General features: G+C 42.9%; 1 protein-coding gene across 10 annotated transcripts in view; it reads right to left on the bottom strand.

Moving 5' to 3' along the window:
- Positions 1-23,888, bottom strand: part of LOC139749089 (uncharacterized) — a 364,613-nt gene that overhangs the window by 250,297 nt on the left and 90,428 nt on the right. For all 10 annotated transcript variants that reach the window (XR_011712885.1, XM_071662627.1, XM_071662634.1 and 7 more), the window contains one exon: positions 15,139-15,329. Coding sequence is in view for 9 of the 10 variants with exons in the window: in XM_071662627.1 (XP_071518728.1) it covers positions 15,139-15,329 (191 nt within the window). In the remaining variant the exon portion in view is untranslated. The remainder of the gene's footprint in view (positions 1-15,138; positions 15,330-23,888) is intronic.

The following is a 23,888-nucleotide window of genomic DNA, read 5'->3' as shown; positions in this document are numbered from 1 at the left end:
TTTGTGTGATCGGGGCCTGAACATGCAGGAGGGTGAAAGGAGGGCAAGGAATAGAGTGAATTGGAGCGATGTGGTATACCGGGGTTGACGTGCTGTCAGTGGATTGAATCAAGGCATGTGAAGCGTCTGGGGTAAACCATGGAAAGCTGTGTAGGTATGTATATTTGCGTGTGTGGATGTATGTATATACATGTGTATGGGGGGGGGGCCATTTCTTTCGTCTGTTTCCTTGCGCTACCTCGCAAACGCGGGAGACAGCGACAAAATATATAAAAAAATATATATATATATATATATATATATATATATATATATATATATATATATATATATATATATATATATATATATATATATATATTTTTTTTTTTTTTTATACTTTGTCGCTGTCTCCCGCGTTTGCGAGGTAGCGCAAGGAAACAGACGAAAGAAATGGCCCAACCCCCCCCCATACACATGTACATACACACGTCCAGACACGCAAATATACATACCTACACACCTTTCCATGGTTTACCCCAGACGCTTCACATGCCTTGATTCAATCCACTGACAGCACGTCAACCCCGGTATACCACATCGCTCCAATTCACTCTATTCCTTGCCCTCCTTTCACCCTCCTGCATGTTCAGGCCCCGATCACACAAAATCTTTTTCACTCCATCTTTCCACCTCCAATTTGGTCTCCCTCTTCTCCTCGTTCCCTCCACCTCCGACACATATATCCTCTTGGTCAATCTCTCCTCACTCATTCTCTCCATGTGCCCAAACCATTTCAAAACACCCTCTTCTGCTCTCTCGACCACGCTCTTTTTATTTCCACACATCTCTCTTACCCTTACGTTACTCACTCGATCAAACCACCTCACACCACACATTGTCCTCAAACATCTCATTTCCAGCACATCCATCCTCCTGCGCACATCTCTATCCATAGCCCACGCCTCGCAACCATACAGCATTGTTGGAACCACTATTCCCTCAAACATACCCATTTTTGCTTTCCGAGATAATGTTCTCGACTTCCACACATTTTTCAAGGCTCCCAAAATTTTCGCCCCCTCCCCCACCCTATGATCCACTTCCGCTTCCATGGTTCCATCCGCTGCCAGATCCACTCCCAGATATCTAAAACACTTCACTTCCTCCAGTTTTTCTCCATTCAAACTCACCTCCCAATTGACTTGACCCTCACCCCTACTGTACCTAATAACCTTGCTCTTATTCACATTTACTCTCAACTTTCTTCTTCCACACACTTTACCAAACTCAGTCACCAGCTTCTGCAGTTTCTCACATGAATCAGCCACCAGCGCTGTATCATCAGCGAACAACAATTGACTCACTTCCCAAGCTCTCTCATCCCCAACAGACTTCATACTTGCCCCTCTTTCCAGGACTCTTGCATTTACCTCCTTTACAACCCCATCCATAAACATATATATATATGCAATTGAGTGGGAGATGTATAAAAGAAAGAGACAGGAGGTCAAGAGAAAGGTGCAAGAGGTGAAAAAAAGGGCAAATGAGAGTTGGGGTGAGAGAGTATCATTAAATTTTAGAGAGAATAAAAAGATGTTCTGGAAGGAGGTAAATAAAGTGCGTAAGACAAGGGAGCAAATGGGAACTTCAGTGAAGGGCGCAAATGGGGAGGTGATAACAAGTAGTGGTGATGTGAGAAGGAGATGGAGTGAGTATTTTGAAGGTTTGTTGAATGTGTTTGATGATAGAGTGGCAGATATAGGGTGTTTTGGTCGAGGTGGTGTGCAAAGTGAGAGGGTTAGGGAAAATGATTTGGTAAACAGAGAAGAGGTAGTGAAAGCTTTGCGGAAGATGAAAGCCAGCAAGGCAGCAGGTTTGGATGGTATTGCAGTGGAATTTATTAAAAAAGGGGGTGACTGTATTGTGGACTGGTTGGTAAGGTTATTTAATGTATGTATGACTCATGTTGAGGTGCCTGAGGATTGGCGGAATGCGTGCATAGTACCACTGTACAATGGCAAAGGGGATAAGAGTGAGTGCTCAAATTACAGAGGTGTAAGTTTGTTGAGTATTCCTGGTAAATTATATGGGAGGGTATTGATTGAGAGGGTGAAGGCATGTACAGAGCATCAGATCGGGGAAGAGCAGTGTGGTTTCAGAAGTGGTAGAGGATGTGTGGATCAGGTGTTTGTTTTGAAGAATGTATGTGAGAAATACTTAGAAAAGCAAATGGATTTGTATGTAGCATTTATGGATCTGGAGAAGGCATATGATAGAGTTGATAGAGATGCTCTGTGGAAGGTATTAAGAATATATGGTGTGGGAGGAAAGTTGTTAGAAGCAGTGAAAAGTTTTTATCGAGGATGTAAGGCATGTGTACGTGTAGGAAGAGAGGAAAGTGATTGGTTCTCAGTGAATGTAGGTTTGCGGCAGGGGTGTGTGATGTCTCCATGGTTGTTTAATTTGTTTATGGATGGGGTTGTTAGGGAGGTAAAGGCAAGAGTTTTGGAAAGAGGGGCAAGTATGAAGTCTGTTGGGGATGAGAGAGCTTGGGAAGTGAGTCAGTTCTTGTTCGCTGATGATACAGCGCTGGTGGCTGATTCATGTGAGAAACTGCAGAAGCTGGTGACTGAGTTTGGTAAAGTGTGTGGAAGAAGAAAGTTAAGAGTAAATGTGAATAAGAGCAAGGTTATTAGGTACAGTAGGGTTGAGGGTCAAGTCAATTGGGAGGTGAGTTTGAATGGAGAAAAACTGGAGGAAGTGAAGTGTTTTAGATATCTGGGAGTGGATCTGTCAGCGGATGGAACCATGGATGCGGAAGTGGATCATAGGGTGGGGGAGGGGGCGAAAATTCTAGGGTCCCTGAAGAATGTGTGGAAGTCGAGAACATTATCTCGGAAAGCAAAAATGGGTATGTTTGAGGGAATAGTGGTTCCAACAATGTTGTATGGTTGCGAGGCGTGGGCTATGGATAGAGTTGTGCGCAGGAGGATGGATGTGCTGGAAATGAGATGTTTGAGGACAATGTGTGGTGTGAGGTGGTTTAATCGAGTGAGTAACGTAAGGGTAAGAGAGATGTGTGGAAATAAAAAGAGCGTAGTTGAGAGAGCAGAAGAGGGTGTTTTGAAATGGTTTGGGCACATGGAGAGAATGAGTGAGGAAAGATTGACCAAGAGGATATACGTGTCGGAGGTGGAGGGAACGAGGAGAAGAGGGAGACCAAATTGGAGGTGGAAAGATGGAGTGAAAAAGATTTTGTGTGATCGGGGCCTGAACATGCAGGAGGGTGAAAGGAGGGCAAGGAATAGAGTGAATTGGAGCGATGTGGTATACCGGGGTTGACGTGCTGTCAGTGGATTGAATCAAGGCATGTGAAGCGTCTGGGGTAAACCATGGAAAGCTGTGTAGGTATGTATATTTGCGTGTGTGGACGTATGTATATACATGTGTATGGGGGGGGAGGGTTGGGCCATTTCTTTCGTCTGTTTCCTTGCGCTACCTCGCAAACGCGGGAGACAGCGACAAAGTATAAAAAAAAAAATATATATATATATATATATATATATATATATAGAAAGATCATGAGAGGCAAGTGTTTTGGGAGCAGCTGAATGAGTGTGTTAGCGGTTTTGATGCACGAGACCGGGTTATAGTGATGGGTGATTTGAATGCAAAGGTGAGTAATGTGGCAGTTGAGGGAATAATTGGTATGCATGGGGTGTTCAGTGTTGTAAATGGAAATGGTGAAGAGCTTGTAGATTTATGTGCTGAAAAAGGACTGATGATTGGGAATACCTGGTTTAAAAAGCGAGATATACATAAGTATACTTATGTAAGTAGGAGAGATGGCCAGAGAGCGTTATTGGATTACGTGTTAATTGACAGGCGTGCGAAAGAGAGACTTTTGGATGTTAATGTGCTGAGAGTTGCAACTGGAGGGATGTCTGATCATTATCTTGTGGAGGCTAAGGTGAAGATTAGTATGGGTTTTCAGAAAAGAGGAGTGAATGTTGGGTGAAGAAGGTGGTGAGAGTAAGTGAGCTTGGGAAGGAGACCTGTGTGGGGAAGTACCAGGAGAGACTGTGTACAGAATGGAAAAAGGTGAGAACAATGGAAGTAAGGGGAGTGGGGGAGGAATGGGATGTATTTAGGGAATCAGTGATGGATTGCGCAAAAGATGCTTGTGGCATGAGAAGAGTGGGAGGTGGGCTGTTTAGAAAGGGTAGTGAGTGGTGGGATGAAGAAGTAAGAGTATTAGTGAAAGAGAAGAGAGAGGCATTTGGACGATTTTTGCAGGGAAAAAATGCAATTGAGTGGGAGAAGTATAAAAGAAAGAGACAGGAGGTCAAGAGAAAGGTGCAAGAGGTGAAAAAAAGGGCAAATGAGAGTTGGGGTGAGAGACTATCATTAAATTTTAGGGAGAATAAAAAGATGTTCTGGAAGGAGGTAAATAGGGTGCGTAAAACAAGGGAGCAAATGGGAACTTCAGTGAAGGGCGTAAATGGGGAGGTGATAACAAGTAGTGGTGATGTGAGAAGGAGATGGAATGAGTACTTTGAAGGTTTGTTGAATGTGTCTGATGACAGAGTGGCAGATATAGGGTGTTTTGGTCGAGGTGGTGTGCAAAGTGAGAGGGTTAGGGAAAATGATTTGGTAAACAGAGAAGAGGTAGTAAAAGCTTTGCGGAAGATGAAAGCCGGCAAGGCAGCAGGATTGGATGGTATTGCAGTGGAATTTATTAAAAAAGGGGGTGACTGTATTGTTGACTGGTTGGTAAGGTTATTTAATGTATGTATGACTCATGGTGAGGTGCCTGAGGATTGGCGGAATGCGTGCATAGTGCCATTGTACAAAGGCAAAGGGGATAAGAGTGAGTGCTCAAATTACAGAGGTATAAGTTTGTTGAGTATTCCTGGTAAATTATATGGGAGGGTATTGATTGAGAGGGTGAAGGCATGTACAGAGCATCAGATTGGGGAAGAGCAGTGCGGTTTCAGAAGTGGTAGAGGATGTGTGGATCAGGTGTTTGCTTTGAAGAATGTATGTGAGAAATACTTAGAAAAGCAAATGGATTTGTATGTAGCATTTATGGATCTGGAGAAGGCATATGATAGAGTTGACAGAGATGCTCTGTGGAAGGTATTAAGAATATATGGTGTGGGAGGCAAGTTGTTAGAAGCAGTGAAAAGTTTTTATCGAGGATGTAAGGCATGTGTACGTGTAGGAAGAGAGGAAAGTGATTGGTGCTCAGTGAATGTAGGTTTGCGGCAGGGGTGTGTGATGTCTCCATGGTTGTTTAATTTGTTTATGGATGGGGTTGTTAGGGAGGTAAATGCAAGAGTCCTGGAAAGAGGGGCAAGTATGAAGTCTGTTTGGGATGAGAGAGCTTTGGAAGTGAGTCAGTTGTTGTTCGCTGATGATACAGCGCTGGTGGCTGATTCATGTGAGAAACTGCAGAAGCTGGTGACAGAGTTTGGTAAAGTGTGTGGAAGAAGAAAGTTAAGAGTAAATGTGAATAAGAGCAAGGTTATTAGGTACAGTAGGGTTGAGGGTCAAGTCAATTGGGAGGTGAGTTTGAATGGAGAAAAACTGGAGGAAGTGAAGTGTTTTAGATATCTGGGAGTGGATCTGGCAGCGGATGGAACCATGGAAGCGGAAGTGGATCATAGGGTGGGGGAGGGGGCGAAAATCCTGGGGGCCTTGAAGAATGTGTGGAAGTCGAGAACATTATCTCGGAAAGCAAAAATCGGTATGTTTGAAGGAATAGTGGTTCCAACAATGCTGTATGGTTGCGAGGCGTGGGCTATGGATAGAGTTGTGCGCAGGAGGATGGATGTGCTGGAAATGAGATGTTTGAGGACAATGTGTGGTGTGAGGTGGTTCGATCGAGTAAGTAACGTAAGGGTAAGAGAGATGTGTGGAAATAAAAAGAGCGTGGTTGAGAGAGCAGAAGAGGGTGTTTTGAAATGGTTTGGGCACATGGAGAGGATGAGTGAGGAAAGATTGACCAAGAGGATATATGTGTCAGAGGTGGAGGGAACGAGGAGAAGAGGGAGACCAAATTGGAGGTGGAAAGATGGAGTGAAAAAGATTTTGTGTGATCGGGGCCTTAACATGCAGGAGGGTGAAAGGAGGGCAAGGAATAGAGTGAATTGGAGCGATGTGGTATACAGGGGTTGACGTGCTGTCAGTGGATTGAATCAAGGCATGTGAAGCGTCTGGGGTAAACCATGGAAAGCTGTGTAGGTATGTATATTTGCGTGTGTGGACGTGTGTATGTACATGTGTATGCGGGGGGGGGCCATTTCTTTCGTCTGTTTCCTTGCGCTACCTCGCAAATGCGGGAGACAGCGACAGTATAAAAAAAAAAAAATATATATATATATATATATATATATATATATATATATATTTTTTCTTCTTATACTTTGTCGCTGTCTCCCGCGTTTGCGAGGTAGCGCAAGAAAACAGACAAAAGAAAGGGCCCAACCCCCCCCCATACACATGTATATACACACGTCCACACACGCAAATATACATACCTACACAGCTTTCCATGGCTTACCCCAGACGCTTCACATGCCTTGATTCAATCCACTGACAGCACGTCAACCCCGGTATACCACATCGCTCCGTCGCTTTGCGTGTGTGGACGTATGTATATACATGTGTATGGGGGGGGGGGGGTTGGGCCATTTCTTTCGTGTGTTTCCTTGCGCTACCTCGCAAACGCGGGAGACAGCGACATAGTATAAGAAAAAAAAAAAAAATATATATATATATATTCTTTCTTTCAAACTATTTGCCATTTCCCGCATTAGCGAGGTAGCGTTAAGAAGAGAGGACTGGGCCTTTGAGGGAATACCCTCACCTGGCCCAATTCTCTGTTCCTTCTTTTGGAAAATTAAAAAAAAACGAGAGGGGAGGATTTCCAGCCCCCCGCTCCCTCCCCTTTTAGTCGCCTTCTACGACACGCAGGGAATACGTGGGAAGTATTCTTTCTCCCCTATCCCCAGGGAAATATATATATATATATATATATATATATATATATATATATATATATATATATATATATATATATATATATATATATATTTTTTTTTTAACTTTGTCGCTGTCTCCCGCGTTTGCGAGGTAGCGTAAGGAAACACACGAAAGAAATGGCCCAACCCCCCCCCCCCCATACACATGTATATACACACGTCCACACACGCAAATATACATACCTACACAGCTTTCCATGGTTTACCCCAGACGCTTCACATGCCCCGATTCAATCCACTGACAGCACGTCAACCCCGGTATACCACATCGCTCCAATTCACTCTATTCCTTGCCCTCCTTTCACCCTCCTGCATGTTCAGGCCCCGATCACACAAAATCTTTTTCACTCCATCTTTCCACCTACAATTTGGTCTCCCTCTTCTTCTTGCTCCCTCCACCTCCGACACATATATCCTCTTGGTCAATCTTTCCTCACTCATCCTCTCCATGTGCCCAAACTACTTCAAAACACCCTCTTCTGCTCTCTCAACCACGCTCTTTTTATTTCCACACATCTCTCTTACCCTTACGTTACTCACTCGATCAAACCACCTCACACCACACATTGTCCTCAAACATCTCATTTCCAGCACATCCATCCTCCTGCGCACAACTCTATCCATAGCCCACGCCTTGCAACCATACAACATTGTTGGAACCACTATTCCTTCAAACATACGCATTTTTGCTTTCCGAGATAATGTTCTCGACTTCCACACATTCTTCAAGGCCCCCAGAATTTTCGCCCCCTCCCCCACCCTATGATCCACTTCCGCTTCCATGGTTCCATCCGCTGACAGATCCACTCCCAAATATCTAAAACACTTCACTTCCTCCAGTTTTTCACCATTCAAACTCACCTCCCAATTGACGTGACCCTCAACCCTACTGTACCTAATAACCTTATATATATATATATAATACATTTATATACATACATATATATACATTTCCTTTTTTCCATAGCCAGAGGTTGAACCATTATGTGACATTCTTTTTTTTCATTCATTTCAAGGTAGAAGTTTCAGTTTTCTAAATTGTTTCTTACATTTCTCATATGTATATATATGTATGTGTGTGTGTTTGTATATGTGCGTATGTATGTGTATGTGTGTGTATGTGTATATGTATATATATATGTATACTATCCCTGGGGATAGGGGTGAAAGAATACTTCCCACGTATTCCTCGCGTGTCGTAGAAAGCGACTAGAGGGGACGGGAGCGGGGGGCCAGAAATCCTCCCCTCCTTGTATTAACTTTCTAAAATGGGAAATGGAAGGAGTCACGCGGGGAATGCTCATCCTCCTCAAAGGCTCAGAGTGGGGTGCCTAAATGTGTGTGGATGTAACCAAGATGTGAAAAAAGGAGAGATAGGTAGTATGTTTGAGGAAAGGAACCTGGATGTTTTGGCTCTGAGTGAAACGAAGCTCAAGGGTAAAGGGGAAGAGTGGTTTGGGAATGTCTGGGGAGTAAAGTCAGGGGTTAGTGAGAGGACAAGAGCAAGGGAAGGAGTAGCAATACTCCTGAAACAGGAGTTGTGGGAGTATGTGATAGAGTGTAAGAAAGTAAATTCTCGATTAATATGGGTAAAACTGAAAGTTGATGGAGAGAGGTGGGTGATTATTGGTGCATATGCACCTGGGCATGAGAAGAAAGATCAAGAGAGGCAAGTGTTTTGGGAGCAGCTGAATGAGTGAGTTAGTGGTTTTGATGCACGAGACCGGGTCATAGTGATGGGTGATTTGAATGCAAAGGTGAGTAATGTGGCAGTTGAGGGAATAATTGGTATACATGGGGTGTTCAGTGTTGTAAATGGAAATGGTGAAGAGCTTGTAGATTTATGTGCTGAAAAAGGACTGATGATTGGGAATACCTCGTTTAAAAAGCAAGATATACATAAGTATACTTATGTAAGTAGGAGAGATGGCCAGAGAGCGTTATTGGATTACGTGTTAATTGACAGGCGTGCGAAAGAGAGACTTTTGGATGTTAATGTGCTGAGAGGTGCAACTGGAGGGATATCTGATCATTATCTTGTGGAGGCTAAGGTGAAGATTTGTATGGGTTTTCAGAAAAGAAGAGTGAATGTTGGGGTGAAGAGGGTGGTGAGAGTAAGTGAGCTTGAGAAGGAGACCTGTGTGAGGATGTACCAGGAGAGACTGAGTACAGAATGGAAAAAGGTGAGAACAATAGAAGTAAGGGGAGTGGGGGAGGAATGGGATGTATTTAGGGAATCAGTGATGGATTGCGCAAAAGATGCTTGTGGCATGAGAAGAGTGGGAGGTGGGTTGATTAGAAAGGGTAGTGAGTGGTGGGATGAAGAAGTAAGAGTATTAGTGAAAGAGAAGAGAGAGGCATTTGGACGATTTTTGCAGGGAAAAAATGCAATTGAGTGGGAGATGTATAAAAGAGACAGGAGGTCAAGAGAAAGGTGCAAGAGGTGAAAAAAAGGGCAAATGAGAGTTGGGGTGAGAGAGTATCATTAAATTTTAGAGAGAATAAAAAGATGTTCTGGAAGGAGGTAAATAAAGTGCGTAAGACAAGGGAGCAAATGGGAACTTCGGTGAAGGGCGCAAGTGGGGAGGTGAAAACATGTAGTGGTGATGTGAGAAGGAGATGGAGTGAGTATTTTGAAGGTTTGTTGAATGTGTTTGATGATAGAGTGGCAGATATAGGGTGTTTTGGTCGAGGTGGTGTGTAAAGTGAGAGGGTTAGGGAAAATGATTTGGTAAACAGAGAAGAGGTAGTGAAAGCTTTGCGGAAGATGAAAGCCGGCAAGGCAGCAGGTTTGGATGGTATTGCAGTGGAATTTATAAAAAAAAGGGGGTGACTGTATTGTTGACTGGTTGGTAAGGTTATTTAATGTATGTATGACTCATGGTGAGGTGCCTGAGGATTGGCGGAATGCGTGCATAGTGCCATTGTACAAAGGCAAAGGGGATAAGAGTGAGTGCTCAAATTACAGAGGTATAAGTTTGTTGAGTATTCCTGGTAAATTATATGGGAGGGTATTGATTGAGAGGGTGAAGGCATGTACAGAGCATCAGATTGGGGAAGAGCAGTGTGGTTTCAGAAGTGGTAGAGGATGTGTGGATCAGGTGTTTGCTTTGAAGAATGTATGTGAGAAATACTTAGAAAAGCAAATGGATTTGTATGTAGCATTTATGGATCTGGAGAAGGCATATGATAGAGTTGATAGAGACGCTCTGTGGAAGGTATTAAGAATATATGGTGTGGGAGGCAAGTTGTTAGAAGCAGTGAAAAGTTTTTATCGAGGATGTAAGGCATGTGTACGTGTAGGAAGAGAGGAAAGTGATTGGTTCTCAGTGAATGTAGGTTTGCGGCAGGGGTGTGTGATGTCTCCATGGTTGTTTAATTTGTTTATGGATGGGGTTGTTAGGGAGGTAAATGCAAGAGTTTTGGAAAGAGGGGCAAGTATGAAGTCTGTTGGGGATGAGAGAGCTTGGGAAGGGAGTCAGTTGTTGTTCGCTGATGATACAGCGCTGGTGGCTGATTCATGTGAGAAACTGCAGAAGCTGGTGACTGAGTTTGGAAAAGTGTGTGGAAGAAGAAAGTTAAGAGTAAATGTGAATAAGAGCAAAGGTTATTAGGTACAGTAGGGTTGAGGGTCAAGTCAATTGGGAGGTGAGTTTGAATGGAGAAAAACTGGAGGAAGTGAAGTGTTTTAGATATCTGGGAGTGGATCTGGCAGCGGATGGAACCATGGAAGCGGAAGTGGATCATAGGGTGGGGGAGGGGGCGAAAATCCTGGGGGCCTTGAAGAATGTGTGGAAGTCGAGAACATTATCTCGGAAAGCAAAAATGGGTATGTTTGAAGGAATAGTGGTTCCAACAATGTTGTATGGTTGCGAGGCGTGGGCTATGGATAGAGTTGTGCGCAGGAGGATGGATGTGCTGGAAATGAGATGTTTGAGGACAATGTGTGGTGTGAGGTGGTTCGATCGAGTGAGTAACGTAAGGGTAAGAGAGATGTGTGGAAATAAAAAGAGCGTGGTTGAGAGAGCAGAAGAGGGTGTTTTGAAGTGGTTTGGGCACATGGAGAGGATGAGTGAGGAAAGATTGACCAAGAGGATATATGTGTCAGAGGTGGAGGGAACAAGGAGAAGAGGGAGACCAAATTGGAGGTGGAAAGATGGAGTGAAAAAGATTTTGTGTGATCGGGGCCTGAACATGTGTAGGGGGGGGGGGGGGGGGGGGCGGCATTTCTTTCGTCTGTTTCCTTGCGCTACCTCGCAAACACGGGAGACAGCGACAAAGTATAATAAAAAAAATATATATATATAATAAAAAAATATAAATAAAAAATAATATATATATATATATATATATCTTTCTTTCTTTCATACTATTCGCCATTTCCCGCGTCAGCGAGGTAGCGTTAAGAACAGAGGACGGGCCTCTGAGGAAACATCCTCATCCAGCCCCCTTCTCTGTTCCTTGCTTTGGAAAAAAAAAATATATATATATATGGAAAAAGGTGAGAACTAAGGAGGTAAGGGGAGTGGGGGAGGAATGGGATGTAATTAGGGAAGCAGTGATAGCTTGTGCAAAAGATTCTTGTGGCATGAGAAGCATGAGGTGTGGGCAGATTAGAAAGGGTAGTGAGTGGTGGGATGAAGAAGTAAGATTATTAGTGAAAGAGAAGAGAGAGGTATTTGGACAATTTTTGAAGGGAAATAATGCAAATGACTGGGAGATGTATAAAAGAAAGAGACAGGAGGTCAAGAGAAAGGTACAAGAGGTGAAAAAGAGGGCAAATGAGAGTTGGGGTGAGACTATCATTAAATTTTAGGGAGAATAAAAAGATGTTTTGGAAGGAGGTAAATAAAGTGCGTAAGACAAGGGAAAAAATGGGAACTTCAGTAAAGAGGGCTAATGGGGAGGTGATAAAAAGTAGTGGTGATGTTAGGAGATGGAGTGAGTATTTTGAAGGTTTGGTGAATGTGTTTCATGACAGAATGGCATATATAGGGTGTTTTGGTTGAGGTGGTGTGCACCAGTGAGAGGGTTAGGGAGCATGATTTGGTAAACAGAGAAGAGGTAGTAAAAGCTTTGCGGAAGATGAAAGCCGGCAAGGCAGTGGGTTTGGATGGTATTGCAGTGGAATTCATCAAAAAAGGGGGTGACTGTATTGTTGACTGGTTGGTAAGGTTATTTCATGTATGTATGACACATGGTGAGGTGCCTGAGGATTGGCGGAATGCGTGCATAGTGCCATTGTACAAAGGCAAAGGGGATAAAAGAGAGTGCTTAAATTACAGAGGTATATAAGTCTATTGAGTATTCCTGGAAAATCACATGGGAGGGTATTGATTGAGAGGATGAAGGTATGTACAGAGCATCACATTGGGGAAGAGCAGTGTGGTTTCAGAAGTGGTAGAGGATGTGGATCTGGTGTTTGCTTTGAAGAATGTATGTGAGAAATACTTAGTAAAGCAAATGGATTTGTATGTAGCATTTATGGATCTGGAGAAGGCATGTGATAAGAGTTGATAGAGATGCTCAGTGGAAGATATTAAGAATATATGGTGTGGGAGGCAAGCTGTTAGAAGCAGTGAAAAGTTTTTATCGAGGATGTAAGGTGTGTGCACGTGTAATAAGAGAGGAAAGTGATTGGTTCTCAGTGAAGTTTGCGGCAGGGGTGTGTGATGTCTCCATGGTTGTTTAATTTGTTTATGGATGGGGTGGTTAGAGAGGTAAATGCAAGAGTTTTGGAAAGAGGGGCAAGTATGCAGTCTGTTGTGGATGAGAGAGCTTGGGAAGTGAGTCAGTTGTTGTTCGCTGATGATACAGCGCTGGTGGCTGATTCGGGTGAGAAACTGCATTAGATGGTAACTGAGTTTGGTAAAGTGTGTGAAAGAAGAAAGCTGAGAGTAAATGTGAATAAGAGCAAGGTTATTAGGTACAGTAGGGTTAAGGGTCAAGTCAACTGGGAGGTAAGTTAGAATGGAGAAGAACTGGAGGAAGTGAAAAGTTTTAGATATCTGGGAGTGGATTTGGCAGCGGATGGAACCATGGAAGCGGAAGTGAATCATAGGGTGGGGGAGGGGGCAAAAGTTCTGGGAGCGTTGAAGAATGTGTGGAAGATGAGAACATTATCTAGGACAGCAAAAATGGGTATGTTTAAAGGAATAGTGGTTCCAACAATGTTATATGGTTGCGAGGCGTGGGCTATAGATAGAGTTGTGCAGAGGAGGGTGGATATGCTGGAAATGAGATGTTTGAGGACAATATGTGGTGTGAGGTGGTTTGATCAAGTACGTAATAATACGGTAAGAGAGATGTGAGGTAATAAAAAAAGTGTGGCTGAGAGAGCAGAAGAGGGTGTTTTGAAATGGTTTGGTCACAGGGAGAGAATGAGTGAGGAAAGATTGACAAAGAGGATATATGTGTCAGAGGTGGAGGGAACAAGGAGAAGTGGGAGACCAAATTGGAGGTCTAAAGATGGAACGAAAAAGATTTTGAGTGATCGGGAACTGAACATGAGAGGCGTAGAAGGAATAGAGTGAATTGGAACGATGTGGTATACCGGGGTCGACGGGCTATCAATGGATAGAACCAGGGCATGTGAAGCGTCTGGGGTAAACCATGGAAAGTTCTGTGGGGCCTGGATATGGAAAGGGAGCTGTGGTTTCGATGCATTATTACATGACAGCTAGAGACCGAGTGTGAACGAATGTGGCCTTTGTTGTGTTTTCCTAGCACTACCTAGCACACGAGGGGGGGAGGGGGTTGTTATTGCATGTGTGGAGGGGTGGCGATGGGAATGAATACAGGCAGGCAGTATGAATTATATACATGTGTATATATGTATATGTGTGTGTGTATATATACAAGTATACGTTGAGATGTATAGGTATGTATCTTTGCATGTGTGGATGTGTATGTATATACATGTGTATGTGGGTGGGTTGGGCCATTCTTTCATCTGTTTCCTTGCGCTACCTCGCTAACGCAGGAGACAGTGACAAAGTATAATTTTTTTTTTTTTCCCAAACTATTCGCCATTTCCCGCGTTAGCGAGGTAGCGTTAAGAACAGAGGACTGGGCCTTTTTCGGAATATCCTCACCTGGCCCCCTCTGTTCCTTCTTTTGGAAAATTAAAAAAAAAAAAAACGAGAGGGGAGGATTTCCAGCCCCCCGCTCCCTCCCCTTTTAGTCGCCTTCTACGACACGCAGGGAATAAGTGGGAAGTATTCTTAATCCCCTATCCCCAGGGATAACAATAATAAATAAATAAATAATTCATACTTGCTGCCTTTACTCATCCCCGTCGCCACCCCACCACACATGAAATGACGACTCCCTACCCCCGCATGTGCGCAAGGTAGTGCTAGGAAAAGACAACAAAGGCCACTAATTATTCCCTCAATTGCCATATTACTCATCTTTGCATTCAAATCACCCATCACTATAACTATAACCTGATCTCATGCATCAAAACTAAAAACACTCACAGCTGCTTCCAAAACACTTGCCTCTCATGGTCTTTCTTCTCATGCCCAGGTGCATAGGCACCAATAATCACCCATCTCTCTCCATCCACTTTCAGTTTTATCCATATCAATCCACACCTATTTTCTTATACTCTATCACACTCCCACAGCTCCTGTTTCATGGGTAGTGCTATTCCTTCCCTTGCTCTTGTCCTCTCACCAACCCCTGACTTTACTCCCAAAACATTCCCAAACCACTCTTCCCCTATACCCTGAGCTTTGTTTCACTCAAGAGCCAACATATCCAGGTTCCTTCCCTCAAACATACTACCCATCTCTCCTTTTTTTTTTCTCATCTTGGTTACATCTACACAAATTTAGACACCCCATTGTGAACCTTCGATGAGGATGAGCACTTCCCACATGACTCCTTCTTCTGTTTCCCCTTTTACAAAAGTTAGAATACAAGAAGGGGAGGGTTCCTAGCCCCACGCTCCCGTCCCCTTTAGTCGCCTTCTACGACCATGGGGAATGCATGGGAAGTTTTTTGTATGCTATGAATCCCTAACATGCATCATAATTCTAATATATTTCTCTGCTCCAATATATCCAGAAAAGAAAGTCAATAACATTTCAAACAAAATTCATACCTGCATAAACTGCCTATTTTCCTCCTGACGTCTGCGAAGTTCCTCCTCTTGCTGACGGAACTTCACTGACAATTCTTCCTCTTGGCGCCGCTGTCTTTCCTCTTCTTGACGACGGTGTTCCTCCCACTCACGCTGACGCTGCTCATAATCTGATTTTGTGCGCTGATTTACCTCCTCCCTTTGGCGCAACTCTAGTCAAATAATACAAATTGTTATTGAGCAGAACATGAGTATGATGTTCACTCTGTACCACTACTAAAATCCCAAGACAACTTACATTCCAGCTATCTACAACTTAAAACATACATTTTCATGACAAGCCATTCTAAACTCAATTCCATACTCATACTCATATTCATACTAAGCACCAGGAATCCTCAAATTAAGTTTTTATAACCTTATTCTGAACAACCTACAAATATGACATTCAATTGGATATCGTGCTTATTGATCACTAAAATAATTATTGTAAGGATGCGAGGCATAGTCTACACATTGATGAGAATGTATGAAAATGAGTGTGTGTGTGTGTGTGTGAAATGTTTGAAGAAAATATATGGCATAAGTTGATCAAGTAGGAAATGACAGGGAACCTACCTTCCAGCAAGTACCCACAAAAAAATCTAACCAGAAGGGTAGTATAATGTGCTCAAGACATGTTTTGCTTGATGTAAAATGCTATTCTTCTCAGGTGTCACTTGCATTTCATAATAAGTCTTGATTTATCTGGGATTCATTTCAACCATCTTAAATTTAATTTTAAATGTTTCTGTAGTCATTCAGAGAATATTTTTGCTTTTCCAGGCAGTACATTGAAAAATCATTTGTATTTCCTGGCTTGGCTGTCATATTATTTTGTCTGATAAATTTTCATATGTTCTATCGTATGCTTGAAGATTTAAAAACTCTAAGTTGAAAGACTTTCAGGTTTAAACACATTCTATACAACATCTTCAATTGGTAATATGAATAGATTACCATATAACTTTATCTTCTTCCTTCCAGGGTATATAGCTGGATTTCTGTCAACCTTCCATGGTAATGTGCATGTTCCATCCCCTTGCCTTTCCTTGTGAAGTGTTCCTAAATTCTTTTCCATGCTTATTTCCCTGGAGAAGGGGAGAAAGAATTCTACCTCTGCACTCCCTGCATGTTGTAGAAGGCACCTAATGGGAGCAGGAGAGTCTCACTTTTTCAAAGAAGGAACAGAGGTAGCCAAGCACAGAGTCCTCATCCTCCTCAAAGCCTCAAACTGGGGTCTCAAATGTGTGTGGATATAAACAAGGTGAAGAGGGGAGATATAGGTAGTGTTTGAGGAAAAACCTAGATATTCTGGCCCTGAATGAAGGAAATCTCAAAGGTAAATAGGAAGAATGGTTTGGTGAAAGGACAAGAGCAAAAGAAGGATTAGCACTACTCCTGATGCAGTAGTTGACAAAATGTGAGGAAGTATATTCTAGATTGATGAGGGTAACCACAGTGGATGGCTAGAGATGGATGATAGCTTATGCACCTGGCCATGAAAAAGAAAGATCATGAGAAGCAAGTGTTTTGAAAACAGCTGACTGAGCGTGTCAGCAGTTTTGCTGTAAGAGACTGAGCATTGTGATGGCAAGCAATGTGGCAGTTGAGGGCATAACTGGGGGGTATGGGATATTCTGTATTATGAATGAAATGGTGAACATTTTGTAAGGTTGAGTATGGACAAAAGGACTGGTGACTGATATAACATTCAAAAAGAGGGATATACACAGGTACACACTCCGACTGTGTATTATGCATGGGGGGGACCAACGGATGAAAATAAACTATTTACTAGTTATATACATCTAGAATTTTGATAGGTAATTTGCTTCCCTTTCCCCTTTATACATTCTTGAAGCTGCGAAGGCGCCGATTCTGCCAAATTCTTGAGAAGCTGTGGGTCCAAACTGTGCCAATCTTCATAAATGGCAGCCTCAAGCTTGGGGACACTGCTAGTATCCTTTCTTCAAAAGCTTGCACTTAATGATGTTCACAAGTCCTCTACCAGACTGATATCTGGGCTGTTTCCAGAGAGCAATCATCAATGAAGTGGATTCCACTGTCAGCAAGCCACTGTTTTTAACAGATTTTGCCATGTGGCAAGGAGCGCCATCCTACATGAACACATTTACAAGGCACTTCTGAAAACATTCCAATAAATAGCCCTTCAGTAGCTCGAGGTAGCTGTGCTGATTCATTGTTTGATGTCTGGGAAGTAGAACAAGGTCAAAAAAAAGAAAAAAAAAAAAACAAAACACATGAGAATCCAGGTGTTTAACCGATAAACATGACAACTCGGTTCCCAGACTCAGAAAACACAGCTTTGTCCCTCCACAGAATGTGTTTGCACATGATCTTATCCCACTGAAGGTATGTCCTGGCAAACACAATCCTCAGGTGCATCTGCATAAGGGTGAAGAGGGGTTTCTTTCAGGTGTGATGGCAGTTGAAGTGCAGGTCGTCGTGGATGTGTCAATGAACTGTCCTTACTAACACTTCACCAAGCAATCTTAAGCTTTTTCCTTTAATTTTCGTGTTGACAATCATAGATTCGCTTCTAGCTGAAGTCTTCCAAGCCTTTCCTGGTCTTCCCTTGTACCCTGGTGTTACCTTACTGTACCCGACTGTACCCAATAACCTTGCTCTTATTCACATTTACTCTTAACTTTTTTCTTTCACACACTTTACCAAACTCAGTCACCAGCTTCTGCAGTTTCTCACATGAATCAGCCATGAATCAGCCACCAGCGCTGTATCATCAGCCAACAACAACTGACTCACTTCCCAAGCTCTCTCATCCACAACAGACTTCATACTTGCCCCTTTCCAAAACTCTTGCATTCACCTCCCTAACAACCCCATCCATAAACAAATTAAACAACCATGGAGACTTCACACACCCCTGCCGCAAACCTACATTCACTGAGAACCAATCACTTTCCTCTCTTCCTACACGTACACATGCCTTACATCCTCGATAAAAACTTTTCACTGCTTCTAACAACTTGCCTCCCACAGAGCATCTCTATCAACTCTATCATATGCCTTCTCCAGATCCATAAATGCTACATACAAATCCATTTGCTTTTCTAAGTATTTCTCACATACATTCTTCAAAGCAAACACCTGATCCACACATCCTCTACCACTTCTGAAACCACACTGTTCTTCCCCAATCTGATGCTTTGTACAAGCCTTCACCCTCTCAATCAATACCCTCCCATACAATTTACCAGGAATACTTAACAAACTTATACCTCTGTAATTTGAGCACTCACTCTTATCCCCTTTGCCTTTGTACAATGGCACTATGCACGCATTCTGCCAATCCTCAGGCACCTCACCATGAGTCATTCATATATATATTTATTTATTTATTTTGCTTTGTCGCTGTCTCCCGCGTTTGCGAGGTAGTGCAAGGAAACAGACGAAAGAAATGGCCAAACCCATCCCATACACATGTATATACATACACGTCCACACACGCAAATATACATACCTATACATCTCAATGTACACATATATATACACACACAGACACATACATATATACCCATGCACACAATTCACACTGTCTGCCTTTATTCATTCCCATCATCACCTCGCCACACATGGAATACCACCCCCTCCCCCCTCATGTGTGCGAGGTAGCGCTAGGAAAAGACAACAAAGGCCCCATTCGTTCACACTCAGTCTCTAGCTGTCATGCAATAATGCCCGAAACCACAGCTCCCTTTCCACATCCAGGCCCCACACAACTTTCCATGGTTTACCCAAGACGCTTCACATGCCCTGATTCAATCCACTGACAGCACGTCAACCTCGGTATACCACATCGATCCAATTCACTATTCCTTGTACGCCTTTCATCCTCCTGCATGTTCAGGCCCTGATCACACAAAATCTTTTTCACTCCATCTTTCCACCTCCAATTTGGTCTCCCACTTCTCCTCGTTCCCTCCACCTCCGACACATATATCCTCTTGGGCAATATTTCCTCACTCATTCTCTCCATGTGCCCAAACCATTTCAAAACACCCTCTTCTGCTCTCTCAACCACGCTCTTTTTATTTCCACACATCTCTCTTACCCTTACATTTCTTACTCGATCAAACCACCTCACACCACACATTGTCCTCAAACATCTCATTTCCAGCACATCCACCCTCCTGCGCACAACCCTATCCATAGCCCACGTCTCGCAACCATACAACATTGTTGGAACCACTATTCCTTCAAATATACCCATTTTTGCTTTCCAAGATAATGTTCTCGACTTCCACACATTCTTCAAGGCTCCCAGGATTTTCGCCCCCTACCCCACCCTATGATTCACTTCCGCTTCCATGGTTCCATCCGCTGCCAGATCCACTCCCAGATATCTAAAGCACTTTACTTCCTCCAGTTTTTCTCCATTCAAACTTACCTCCCAACTGACTTGACCCTCAACCCTACTGTACCTAATAACCTTGCTCTTATTCACATTTACTCTTAACTTTCTTCTTTCACACACTTTACCAAACTCAGTCATCAGCTTCTGCAGTTTCTCACATGAATCAGCCACCAGCGCTGTATCATCAGCAAACACCAACTGACTCACTTCCAAAGCTCTCTCATCCACAACAGACTTCATACTTGCCCCTCTTTCCAAAACTCTTGCATTTACCTCCCTAACAACCCCATCCATAAACAAATTAAACAACCAAGGAGACATCACACACCCCTGCCACAAACCTACATTCACTGAGAACCAATCACTTTCCTCTCTTCCTACACCTACACATGCCTTACATCCTTGATAAAAACTTTTCACTGCTTCTAACAACTTGCCTCCCACACCATATATTCTTAATACCTTCCACAGAGCATCTCTATCAACTCTATCATATGCCTTCTCCAGATCCATAAATGCTACATACAAATCCATTTGCTTTTCTAAGTATTTCTCACATACATTCTTCAAAGCAAACACCTGATACACACATCCTCTACCACTTCTGAAAACACACTGCTCTTCCCCAATCTGATGCTCTGTACATGCCTTCACCCTCTCAATCAATACCCTCCCACATAATTTACCAGGAATACTCAACAAACTTATACCTCTGTAATTTGAGCACTCACTCTTATCCCCTTTGCCTTTGTACAATGGCACTATGCACGCATTCCACCAATCCTCAGGCACCTCACCATGAGTCATACATACATTAAATAACCTTACCAACCAGTCAACAATACAGTCACCCCCTTTTTTAATAGATTCCACTGCAATACCATCCAAACCTGCTGCCTTGCCGGCTTTCATCTTCCGCAAAGCTTTTACTACCTCTTCTCTGTTTACCAAATCATTTTCCCTAACCCTCTCACTCTGCACACCACCTCGACCAAAACACCCTATATCTGCCACTCTATCATCAAACACATTCAGCAAACCTTCAAAATACTCACTCCATCTCCTTCTCACATCACCACTACTTGTTATCACCTCCCCATTAGCGCCGTTCACTGAAGTTCCCATTTGCTCCCTTGTCTTACGCACTTTATTTACCTCCTTCCAGAACATCTTTTTATTCTCCCTAAAATTTAATGATACTCTCTCACCCCAACTCTCATCTGCCCTCTTTTTCACCTCTTGCACCTTTCTCTTGACCTCCTGTCTCTTTCTTTTATACATCTCCCACTCAATTACATTTTTTCCCAGCAAAAATTGTCCAAATGCCTCTCTCTTCTCTTTCACTAATAATCTTACTTCTTCATCCCACCACTCACTACCCTTTCTAATCAGCCCACCTCCCACGCTTCTCATGCCACAAGCATACATACATACATACATACATTAAATAACCTTACCAACCAGTCAATAATACAGTCACCCCCTTTTTAATATATTCCACTGCAATACCATCCAAACCTGCTGCCTTGCTGGCTTTCATCTTCCGCAAAGCTTTTACTACCTCTTCTCTGTTTACCAAATCATTTTCCCTAACCCTCTCACTTTGCACACCACCTCGACCAAAACACCCTATATCTGCCACTCTATCATCAAACACATTCAACAAACCTTCAAAATACTCACTCCATCTCCTTCTCACATCACCACTACTTGTTATCATCTCCCCATTTGTGCCCTTCACTGAAGTTCCCGTTTGCTCCCTTATCTTACGCACTTTATTTACCTCCTTCCAGAACGTTTTTATTCTCCTTAAAATTTAATGATACTCTCTCACCCCAACCCTCATTTGCCCTCTTTTTCACCTCTTGCACCTTTCTCTTGACCTCCTGTCTCTTTCTTTTATACATCTCCCACGCAATTGCATTTCTTCCCTGCAAAAATCGTCCAAATGCCTCTCTCTTCTCTTTCACTAATAATCTTACTTCTTCACCCCACCACTCACTACTCTTTCTAATCAACCCACCTCCCACTCTTCTCATGCCACAAGCATCTTTTGTACAAGCCATCACTGATTCCCTAAATACATCCCATTCCTCCCCCACTCCCCTTACTTCCACTGTTCTCACCTTTTTCCATTCTGTACTCAGTCTCTCCTGGTACTTCCTCACACAAGTCTCCTTCCCAAGCTCACTTACTCTCACCACCCTCTTCACCCCAACATTCACTCTTCTTTTCTGAAAACCCATACAAATCTTCACCCTAGCCTCCACAAGATAATGATCAGACATCCCTCCAGTTGCACCTCTCAGCACATTAACATCCAAAAGTCTTTCTCGCGCGCCTGTCAATTAACACGTAATCCAATAATGCTCTCTGGCCATTTCTCCTACTGACATACGTATACTTATGTATATCTCGCTTTTTAAACCAGGTATTCCCAATCACCAGTCCTTTTTCAGCACATAAATCTACAAGCTCTTCATTTCCATTTATAACACTGAACATCCCATGTATACCAATTATTCCCTCAACTGACACATTACTCACCTTTGCATTCAAATCACCCATCACTATAACCCGGTCTTGTGCATCAAAACCACTAACACACTCATTCAGCTGCTCCAAAAACACTTGCCTCTCATGATCTTTCTTCTCATGCCCAGGTGCATATGCACCAATAATCACCCATCTCTCTCCATCAACTTTCAGTTTTACCCATATTAATAGAGAATTTACTTTCTTACATTCTATCACATACTCCCACAACTCCTGTTTCAGGAGTACTGCTACTCCTTCCCTTGCTCTTGTCCTCTCACTAACCCCTGACTTTACTCCCAAGACATTCCCAAACCACTCTTACCCTTTACCCTTGAGCTTTGTTTCACTCAGAGCCAAAACATCCAGGTTCCTTTCCTCAAACATACTACCTATCTCTCCTTTTTTCACACCTTGGTTACATCCACACACATTTAGACACCCCAATCTGAGTCTACGAAGAGGATGAACACTCCCCGCGTGACTCCTTCTGTTTCCCATTTTTAGAAAGTTAAAATACAAGGAGGGGAGGATTTCTGGCCCCCCGCTCCTGTCCCCTCTAGTCGCCTTCCACGATACGCGAGGAATGCGTGGGAAGCACTCTTTCACCCCTATCCCCAGGGATAATATATATATATATATATATTTGATCGAGTAAGTAACGTAAGGGTAAGAGAGATGTGTGGAAATAAAAAGAGCGTGGTTGAGAGAGCAGAAGAGGGTGTTTTGAAGTGGTTTGGGCACATGGAGAGAATGAGTGAGAAAAGATTGACCAAGAGGATGTATGTGTCAGAGGTGGAGGGAACGAGGAGAAGTGGGAGACAAAATGGAGGTGGAAAGATGGAGATAAAAAGATTTTGTGTGATCGGGGCCTGAACATGCAGGAGGGTGAAAGGCTTGCAAGGGATAGAGTGAATTTTAATGATGTGGTATACTGGCATTGACATGCTGTCAGTGGATTGAACCAGGGCATGTGAAGTGTCTGGGGTAAACCATGGAAAGTTTTGTGGGGCCTAGATGTGGAAAGGGAGCTGTGGTTTCGGTTCATTATGCATGACAGCTAGAGACTGAGTGTGAACGAATGTGGCCTTTGTTGTCTTTTCCTAGCGCTACCTCGTGCGGGGGGAGGGGTTGTCATTACGTGTGTGGCTGGGTGGCGATGGGAATGAATACAGGCATCAAGTATGAATTATGTACATGTGTATATATGTATATGTTGAAATGTATAGGTATGTATATATGTGCATGTGTGGACGTGTATGTATATACATGTGTATGTGGGTGGGTTGGACCATTCTTTCGTCTGTTTCCTTGCGCTACCTCGCTAACGTGGGAGACAGCGACAAAGTATAATAGAATAGAATAATATATATATATATATAAATATATATATATATATAATATATATATATATATAACGTGGGAGGCGGCGACAAAGCAAAATAAAATACAAATAATAATATATATATATATATATATATATATATATATATATATGTGTGTGTCGGAGGTGGAGGGAACGAGGAGAAGAGGGAGACCAAATTGGAGGTGGAAAGAAAGATGGGGTAAACCATGGAAAGCTGTGTAGGTATGTATATTTGCGTGTGTGGACGTGTGTATGTACATGTGTATGGGGGGGGGTTGGGCCATTTCTTTCGTCTGTTTCCTTGCGCTACCTCGCAAACGCGGGAGACAGCGACAAAGTATAAAAAAAAAAAAAAAAAAAAAAAAAAATATATATATATATATATACATACACACACACACATGGGAGCGGGGGGCTGGAAATCCTCCCCTC

This window comes from Panulirus ornatus, chromosome 6 (assembly GCF_036320965.1).
Source record: "Panulirus ornatus isolate Po-2019 chromosome 6, ASM3632096v1, whole genome shotgun sequence".
Classification (NCBI taxonomy): Eukaryota; Metazoa; Arthropoda; class Malacostraca; order Decapoda; family Palinuridae; genus Panulirus; species Panulirus ornatus.
The sequence above is the reverse complement of the archived record's forward strand: the minus strand, read 5'-3'. Positions and strand labels throughout refer to the sequence as shown.